We start from the raw sequence: 10,365 nt of genomic DNA, 5'->3' as shown, positions 1-10,365 counted from the left end.
GCTGAGCACCAAAGAATTGATGCTTTTGAACTATGGTGTTGGAGAAGACTCTTGAGAGTCCCTTGGATTGCAAGGAGATCAAACCAGTCAATCCTAAAGGAAATCAATCCTGAATATTCATTAGAAGGACAGATGCTGAAGCTGAAACTCCAATGCTTTGGCCACCTTATTGGAAGAACTGACTCATTGGAAAAGACCCTAATGCTGGGAAAGATTGAAGGCAGGAGAAGGGGACGACAGAGGATGACATGTTTGGATGGCATCACCGACTCAATGGACACGAGTTTGAGTAAGCTCCAGGAGTTGATGATAGACAGGGAAGGCTGGCGTGGTGCAATCCATGGAGTCACAAAAAGTCGGACAGGACTGAGCAACTGAACTGAACTGAACTGGAGATTTTTGTAAAATGGCACAACTGGGTTTGGGTGGAGTGCTACTGGCATCTAGTGGTGTCATCTGGGGGTGCAGCTAAACATCTCAAAATGCACATAATAATCTCCCAGAAAAGACTTTATCTGGTGCCAAAGGTGAATAGAATGAAGATTGGAGGCGGAGTCAGGGTGTGGCGATGGGGTAATGGTAAAATAGCAGCACACCTTTTGAGAGTCAGTCTGACTAATTGGTTATACATTGCAAGTCCCCTCAAAGCAGTCCTTGGTTTGCTCAATTTGCTAGAGTAGCTCACAGAACTCAGGAAAAGAAGTTACTAGATCACTTCTTTATTACAAAGGATATTAAAGAATATGAATGAACAATCAGATAGATATGTACACAGGGCAGGGTTCAGAGAGTCTTCAGCACAGGAGATTCTGCCCCCTGAGAGTTCAGGAAGCTCCACTGTCCTAGCACATAGATGAGTTCTTGCTTTCCAACCTGGAAGCTCTCTGAACCCCAACCTATTAGGTTTGAGGCAAGAAATAAATGGACTCCAGTTGGACATTTAAAATCAGCAAGCCTCCTCTTTAACCTCAGATATGTAGATGAAACCACCCTTATGTCAGCAAGCAAAGAGGAACTAAAGAGCCTCTTAATGAAGGTCAAAGAAGAGAGTGAAAAAGCTGGCTTAAAACTCAACATTCAGAAAATGAAGGTCATGGCATCCAGTCCCATCACTTCATGGCAAATAGACAGCGAAACAATGGAAACAGTGACAGATTTTATTTTGGGGGGCTCCAAAATCACTGCAGATGGTGAGTGCAGCCATGAAATAAAAAGACACTTGCTCCTTGGAAGGAAAGCTATGAAACCTAAACAGCATATTAAAAAGCAGAGACATTACTTTGCCAACAAAGGGCTGTATAGTCACAGCTATGCTTTTTCTAGTAGTCATGTATGGATGTGAGAGTTGGACCATAAAGAAGGCTGAGCACTGAAAAATTAATGTTTTTGAACTGTGATGTTGGAAAAGACTCTTGCGAGTCCCTTGGACTGCAAGGAGATCCAACCAGTCAATCCTAAAGGAAATCAATCATGAATATTCATTGGAAGGACTGATGCTGAAGCTGAAGTTCCTCTGGCCACCTGATGCAAAGAGTTGACCCTTTAGAAAAGACCCTGATGCTGGGAAGGATTGGAGGCAGGAGAAGTGCACAACAGAGGACAAGATGGTTGGATGGCTTCACTGACTCAATGGATATGAGTTTGAGCAAGCTCCAGGAGATAGTGAAGGACAGGGAAGCCTGGTGTGCTGCAGCCCATGGGGTTGCAAAGTCGAACAGGACTGAGCAACTGAACAACAAGCCTCCGCTTTGCATTTCCTGAGGCAAGAGATAGGTGGGCTCCAGTTGAGGAATTTACAAACAGCCCTCTCTTTGGTCTCAAAAATGGAAGTAACAATTGAAACAGGGTTAATAGCCAATTTTTGTCTCGTAAACACCTCAAGGGAATAATCATGGCAAGGACAAAGAGAGGCAAAAAACCTGTCTGAGTAAAGGATAAGGAAGACACTACATATGGCAAAAAGTCTCCCTGGAGTTAAAAGTCAAAGAGTAATTCCAGGCAATGATGAGTCTTGTTTCTCCTAGAAGCCTTCACTTGTGGAATTTCCCTGTTAGTCCCATGGTTAAGACTCTGTGCTTCCAGTGCAGAGGGGCAAGGGTGCCACCCTGGTCAGGGAACTAAGATTCCACATGATACAGTACGTCAGCATCTTCTCAGCATTTTCTGGCAGCACAGGTAAAATTCGCTATTCTCACTCACTTTTATATGTTAATATTTGAGCCATGCATATAAATGCCTAGTTTAATTTAAGACACCTTTGTGTGCATGCTCAGTTGCTCAATCATGTCCGACCCTTTGTGATCCCATGGACTGTAACCTGCCAGGCTCCTTGGTCCATGGGATTCTCCAGGCAAGAATATTGGAGTGGGTTGGGGATCTTCCCAATCTAGGGATCAAACTTGCGTCTCTATGTCTCCTGCACTGGCAGGCAGTTCTTTACCTCTAGGGCGACCTGGCAAACTCACATGCTGCAAGGTGTGGCCAAAACAACAAAGAACAACAAAAGCAAAAGTTTATCAACCCTTTCTTAGAGTAATTTATATTTATATGCATCTAATAGCTTAGTATTTTTATGCATTTAATAAAATACATAGAATTATAGAGGAAACAAGTTATATTAAAATATTAAATAAAGCAAAAAAAATGTATCTTATACTCGAAAGTTGCTAGGAAAGTAAATCATAAATGCTCTTACTACAAAAAAATGTGGTAATTATGTGGCTTGGTAGAGATGATGGCTAATACTATGAATGTAACCATTTTGCAAGATATAAGCATTTTGCAAATCAGTACCTTGTACACATTAAACTTACACACAAAAAGAAAATGTTGCATGTATACTAGGAGAGGAAAGGGCTCCAGAGTGGTGAGTCAGACACTGGTGCTGGCTTTACCCTTGAGGTGGTCTACAAGGGAAGCTGAGGGACCAGTGTGAGCTTTAAGTTCTTCAGGATCAGAAGTGAACAGTGAGGGTAAGGATCTCCCTTTAGGCTAGCACCCCAAAGGAATGTCTCTGGGGAATAGGGAGGAACAAAAAGCAAACCAATATGGGCTACAGCCAGGTTGCCACCACCTGGGAGATGCCAGGAAAACCTTGGGTAACTACGGTGCATTACTATCTCAGATGGTGAAGACTCTGCCTGCAGTGTAGGAGACCCAGGTTCAAACCCCACATCAGGAAGATCCCTTGGAGAAGTGAAGTGAAAGTTGCTCAGTCGTGTCCAACTCTTTGTGACCCCATGGACTATACAGTCCATGGAATTCTCCAGGCCAGCATACTGGAATGGGTGGCCTTTCCCTTCTCCAGGAGATCTTCCCAACCCAGGGATTGATCCCAGGTCTCCTGCATTGCAGGCGGATTCTTTACCAGCTGAGCCACTAGGGAAGGAAATGCCCTTTGGCAGGAAATGCCAAAGGGAGGAATAATAACATCAACCAGATAAGGAAAAGCAATTGGACAATCTTGGAGTGGCTGGGGATATGAGGCCTCAAGGAAGCCCATGCCTTCCATGGAAACTGTCCCTAGACCAGCCATGACTTTCATTCATTGTGCATCCATCTATTTTGACCATGTGTGGATAGGAGTCTTGTTCTCTCCAACCACTGCTAAAGGCATTCATTCTATTGATTTCACATTTTGACTCTGCCACTGCTTCAACTGCTGGGATTTCAAGTATCAAACCTGTTCAAAGCAAGAATGCATGAGTCACTTGGAGCAAGATGCACTAGAACAGGAGAGAACTAGTACCTGTTAAAGCACACTACACAGAATACAGAATACAATAGGCAATGCCTAGACTATGACATGCATGTGTGTACGCTAAATCGCTTCAATTGTGTCTGACTCTTTGTGACCCCATGAACTGTAGCCCATCAGACTCTTCTGTTCATATGATTTCCCAGGCAAGAATACTGGAGTGGGTTGTCATTTCCTTCTCCATATTGTGGAATATTTTGAACACAAAGAGGGCAGGACCCTAATATAATAAACCTCTGTGTCTCACCTTTCTGGGCTTCCCAGGTGGTGCTAATGGTAAAGAGACCACCTGCTCATGCAGGAGACATAAGAGACCTGGGTTTGATCCTTGGGTTGCGAAGATTCCCTGGAGGAGGGCATAGCAACCCACTCCAGTATTCTGGCCTGGAGAATCCACCTTTCTGAATTAACTTCTGGACTGGCAATTAATACTAAGATAGCCCAATACTAATTTGTGTAGACTTTTAAATTTATCAGTCTTGCTAGAAATTGCTTTATTAGTATTTTCAAGAAACCAAATTTCAGTTTTTTTTCTCTACTACTCCGCTTCTTCAAAATTAATTTAATTTGTTCTTTTGTGATCATTGTTTCCTGCTTTCTTCTTTGAGTTTGCTACATTTATTCTTATTAATACCTTACCATGTTTATTAAATAAAATTTTAAGCTTTACACACTTTTTAAGGCTACATTTTTTCCTCTAAAATTTTTTCCCTTGGAGAAGGAAATGGCAACCCACTTCAGGATTCTTGCCTGGAGAATCCCATGGACAAAGGAGCCTGGTGGTCTACAGTCCATGGGGCTGCAAAGAGTCAGACAACACTGAGCAACTAACATTTTCACTTTCACTTTTCACTATCAGACAAAGTAGATTTTAATGCAATAATACACCCAGGGATAACAAAGGTAGCTTTTTAAAGATAAAAGACTGAAAGCACCAGGAAGATACAACAATTCTGAATTTGTACTCAGTATCTAATGATTGAACTATAAGCAGAAATAGTCAAATTCAGTGTGTGTGTGGGGGGGGCGGGTAGAGGAATTTGACTCAAGAAGGAGGGGATACATGTATATTTATATCTGCCTCCGGGAGATAGTGAAAGACAGGGAAGCCTGAGGTGCTGCAGTCCATGGGGTTGCAAAGCATCAGACATCACTTAGCAACTAAACAACAACAAACAGCTGATTCACCCTGTTGAACCAACATGACATTGTAAAGCAATTACCCTCCAATTAAAAATAAAATTAAGAAAAAGAAACAGTCAAATTCAATATCACACTGGCTGATTTGAACATATATCACTCCATGATTGATATAACAAGGAGACAAAAAAGTCAGATTTCAACATGATTGACCTAATGGGTGGGTATATACAAAAAATGTACTCGATCACTGCCGAAATGATCTTTAAGCACAAACAGATCATCTACTAAGTTTGACCACAAGTGCTGCATACCACACTTAAATTTCAAAGAATTTAAATTGTGCAGACTATGTTCTCTAGCCATAGTGCAGTGATACTAAAAGCCACTAACAAAGGCATAAAAATAGGTCTTTTATATATTTGGAAACAAAGAAACGCACTTCTTTATAACTCATGGATTAAACAAAAACTGTCAGTTGACTTTATTCTAATCAATTTCTCTGTATAGATTCCAGCAGAAATGAGGAAAATGAAGATGACTCAAAAGGAAGATGAAATGAGAATTGGTTTATCAATGTATAATGCTAAAGCAAATGCATGTTCACAAGTATACAGACATATGAACTGTATACCTGATAATAATGATTTTTTTCTTTCAGCTCTATGGAGATTAATTGACTTCTGTTAGCACCTGATAATTACGCGTTTGATTTTACTAGTGCTTAATCTAGATGAATTTCTGTACACATATATTTCCTGTTTCACTATTAAGTATGTAATATTTTGCCTATTTTATAGATATCAAATTGAACTCAGTTAAGTTGTTTGATAAATGACAGGTAGCAAAACACAAGATAGAAGAATTTTGGGAGGAGTGTGCATTTCAGCAAACTGGGAGATCTTAGTTCCCCAATCAGGGATCAAACCCATTCCCCTTGAAGTGGAAGCATGGAGTCCTAACCACTGGACTTCTAGGGAATTCCCAGGATAGTAGGATTTAATACAAAGATACTTGACTTGAAAACCCATGATTAATCACTTTACCAGGAGAATTAAATTTTGGAAGAACCAGAAATTCTAGCATACCCAATATTTCATTCCCTTTGACTCATTCTAGAAGCCCACACCAAAAGTTGATGACAGAATCATGAAAAAGAAAACGTTCTGGAGATGAATTTCCTCAAGGCTACCTTTATGTCTCTGTTCCTCAGGCTGTAGATAAAGGGTTTCATCACTGGAGTAATCACGGTGTACATCACTGAGGCCACTGCCCTCCTCCTGGGGGAGAGAGTAGCTGCAGAGCTAAAGTAGACCCCAACACAGGTCCCATAAAATAAGAAAACGACAGAGAGGTGAGACCCACAGGTGGAAAAAGCTTTATACCTCCCACCAACGGATGGGATTCTCTGGATGAAGGAGACAATCCGAGTGTAAGAGAAAATTATGCCTGAGAGAGGACCAACACGTAACAGGTTAGTCACCAGATACACCAGGATGTCGTTGATAAGAGTATCAGAACAGGCAAGTTTGAGGATCTGAGCAAGTTCATAGAAGTGGGGGATTTTCAAGTCTGTGCAGAAGGACAGCTGCAACACCATCAGACTGTGGATCAGGGCATTCAGAGTGCTAACAAACAAAGAGAGAAGCAGCAGCAGACCACAGAGACAGGGGTTCATGATGATCACGTAATACAGTGGGTGGCAGATGGCCATGATGGTCTGGAGTTAATTGTCCATACAAATGAAAACCATGAAAAAATACACCTGAGTGAGGCAGCCTGCATAGGTGATGGCTTTGCTCTCTGTCTGGATGTTCGACAGCATCTTGGGGACTATGCTGCTACTGCTGCTGCTAAGTCGCTTCAGTCGTGTCCGACTCTGTGCGACCCTATAGACGGCAGCCCACCAGGCTCCGCCGTCCCTGGGATTCTCCAGGCAAGAATACTGGAGTGGGTTGCCATTTCCTTCTCCAGTGCATGAAAGGGAAAAGTGAAAGTGAAGTCGCTCAGTGGTGTCTGACTCTTAGCGACCCCATGGACTATAGCCTACCAGGCTCCTCCGTCCATGGGATTTTCCAGGCAAGAGTACTGGAGTGGGGTGCCATTGCCTTCTTGGGGACTATAGTGGAGATGAAAGAGATGTCAACAAAGGACGAGGGAGAGGAAGAAGTACATGGGAGTGTGGAAGTGGAGGTCAGAGCTGACAGCCAGGATGATGAGCAGATTCCCAAGCATGGTGATCAGGTACATGGACAGGAAGAGCCCAAACAGGAGGGGCTGCAGAGAGATAATCTGATAATCTGCATTATCAGAGAGGCCAGGAGGAGGAATTCTGAGACTTCTGTCTGGTTTTCTAATTCCGTGTTGTTGATGAGTGTACCGGAAAATATCGACATGAGTTACTATGAAATGGATATACAGACATCATTTGTTTGAGAGAAATTTTTCTTCTATGCCTTAGATTCTAAAAATATCTAGGGACTTCCCTGGTGGTCCAGGAGTTAAGACTCCATGCTTCCACTGCAAAGGGCACAGGTTCGACCCCTGGTCGGGGAACTAGGAACTTGCATACCGGGTGGGGCAGCCAAATTCTTCCCTTCAAGTTCCTCTACTCATTTCCTCCTTCTCCAAGTAATTTTTGAATAACTTCTAAATACTGTACATTTTTTTCCAATACTAAAATTAAAAAAATGAAAACAAGTGCTATTGTTTTTTTCTAGGAACTATCATGGGCTTCTGCTAGTGGTAAAGAACCCACCTGCCAATGCAGGAGATGTCAGAGATGTGGGTTTGATCCCCGGGTTGGGAAGATCCCTTGGAGGAGGGCACGGCAACCCACTCCAGTATTCTTGCCTCGTGAATCCCATAGACTAAGGAGCCTGGCAGGTTACAGTCCATAGGGTTACAAAGAGTCGGACAAGACTGAAGCAACTTAGCATGCATGCATGCATCATGCATTCACAGCACTTTATTTTCTTAGTATTAATTTATTTATTTTATTTATTTATTTGGCTGCATCTGGTCTTAGTTGCAGCACTTGGGATCATTAGTTGTGACATTCGAACTCTTAGTTGAGGTATCTGGGATCTAGTTGCCAGACTAGGAATCGAACCTGGGCCCCCTGCATTGGGAGCACAGTTTTAATCACTGGACTACCAGGGAAATCCCAAGGCATTTTAAAATCTATGATTAAATTCTGGTCAGTTCTTCATACAGCATCAAGCTTGGTTAAGAAGTGAAAGTGGCTGAATCATGTCTGACTCTTTGAGACCCATGGACTATACAGTTCGTGGAATTCTCCAGGCCAGAATACTGGAGTGGGTAGCCTATCCCTTCTCCAGAGGATCTTCCTGACCCAGGAATTGAACCGGGGTCTCCTGCATTGCAGGCAGATTCTTTACCAGCTGAGTTAACAGGGAAGTCCTTGAGCCCAGTTGGATGACTTTATTTTCTCAGAGGATTTTTAACTCTGTGGCTAACCTTATACTGAGTCTGCTCAGATTTGCAAATCTCAGGTATTGCTAGAAATTATAAGCTCAGATTCTCTTCTATCTCAATGTAAAAAATAATATCAATGATCCATTCCTTTAAATATTCTAATACTATTGCACTGTGGGGAACAATCTGCAAGCTATTTTGCTAGGTTAAAAAAATAGTATGATTACTAGTGTGCAGACAAGAGTTGAGGAGGTAACATAGATGTCTATCTGTGCATAAAATTTCTCTTCAAGAATCCATACAAAATCAGTGCAATGTTAGCCTCAAAAAGAGGACTTTACTGCTAAGAAATAGGAGTAAAAGGGACATTTTTCACTGTTTTTGGTGCCTTTTGAATTTTGAGCCAAGTAAACGAACCTCTTCAAAAAAATTAACTTTTTTTTTTGCTTGATTTTCCTTGACCAAGATTTCTCAAAGGCCTAATGATATTTTCTAACTCTTGGTATCATAAGTCTGAAACCATTGTGATTATTCTCTAATATTTGGTAACTTTCTTTTCTTTTAGAGGAAGGTACTATGATTTATCTTTTTCATTGTAAAAATGATTTGTAACTCCCCAACAAATGTGATTCCTGGTGGCTCAGCGTAAAGAATCTGCCTGCCAACACAGGAGATCCAAGTTCGATCCCTGGGTCGGGGAGATCCCTGGGAGAAGGAATGGCAACCCACTCCAGTATACTTGCCTGGGAAATCCCATGGAGCCTTGGGCTACAGTCCATGGGGTCACAAAGAGTGGGACATGACTCAGCAACCAAAGAACAACAACCTAACAAAATGAAAGGTTTCAATTTATAAATTAAAAAAAAAGAAGGGTGGTTGTCAGGGGATGTGAGGATGGCAGAATAGGGGGGGTGGGTGGTGTTTCAAGGGAACCAAGAATCATTTTTGAAAGATGAAAACTGTTCTGGAGATGAATGGTGGTGATGGTTACACAAAAATGGAATTGAACTCAATGCCACTGAACTGCATACTTAAAATAGTTACAAGGGTACATTTTATTTTCTATATCTTGTCACTATTAAAAAATAAATGAATTAATAAGAAGTACTGAAGGAACTCTTTCTGTTTTGCTTACTCATGCGCGTGTCCCTGTGCTTTGAGAAATCAGCCAGCTGCCCCCTCATTTCTTGAACTTCATGGATGTTCTTAGGAACACAGCCCCACCCCCACTTCTGTTTCAGGCTTCTCCCTCAGTCAGGGAATTCTGCAGATCAGGGAACATTTAACACCATTCACTGAGACTCAGATCTTATCTCCTCCTGTTCTTGACAGAATCACATCAGAGTCAATAGCACAGATCTCCTCCTTCCCTTCCTGAAATAAAAGGATGCATTGGAGCAGCCTGAAATTCTCAGAAAATATTAGGAAGTATTGATTTCCTTCGAGTAGTAAATTGGTCCATAAAATTTCAGGGTGAGAGAATGGGGTCAGCAGAGTCAGGAGCAGTTGCAAACCTGGTGCCAAGGGACTTGGGAATAGGCCAGAAAAATCAAGAGGCCCATTAGACAGTGAGTCTCAGTCTTGACCACGTGTCAGAGTCACCTGGAGGGTTTCTTAAAACAAAGGTTGCTGGGCGCCACCCCAGTTTCAGCATCTCTAGGTGAAGTCTGAGAAACTGCATTTCAAAGAATTCCCCAGGTAATGCTGATCCAACTGGTAGAACCTGCTGCATAATTTTCAGGTCCCAGTGCAAAATGAAAATTTGGAACCCCAAGTTGCAAAAATGTCAAGACAGTGATAGCAGAGCGTTCAACCAAGAGCAGGGTCCTCTGTGGTCCTTCTGATTGCACACCCACCCACAAACCCAGCCCTGGCTGCTGGTCACTTTATTTAAGTTCAGTTCAGTTCACTTCAGTCGCTCAGTCGTGTCTGACTCTATGTGACTCCATGAATCGCAGCACGCCAGGCCTCCCTGTCCATCACCAACTCCCGGAGTTTACCCAAACCCATGTCCATCGAGGCGGTGATGC

The 10,365-nt window shown here is 42.3% G+C and overlaps 1 protein-coding gene across 1 annotated transcript in view; it reads right to left on the bottom strand.

Annotated features, from left to right (window-relative positions):
* Nucleotides 1-6,044: 6,044 nt before the first annotated feature.
* LOC145510844 (olfactory receptor 7G3-like) overlaps nt 6,045-10,365 on the bottom strand; it is an 11,860-nt gene continuing 7,539 nt past the window's right edge. The window contains 2 exon segments of the mRNA XM_081503028.1: nt 6,045-6,748; nt 7,033-7,197. Of these exon segments, the coding sequence (XP_081359154.1) occupies nt 6,045-6,748; nt 7,033-7,197 (869 nt within the window).

Source organism: Giraffa tippelskirchi, chromosome 6, assembly GCF_054371585.1.
Source record: "Giraffa tippelskirchi isolate mGirTip1 chromosome 6, T2T-mGirTip1v1.2.pri, whole genome shotgun sequence".
In the NCBI taxonomy this organism is placed as follows: domain Eukaryota; kingdom Metazoa; phylum Chordata; class Mammalia; order Artiodactyla; family Giraffidae; genus Giraffa; species Giraffa tippelskirchi.
This window is presented reverse-complemented; position numbering and strand designations above follow the sequence as displayed.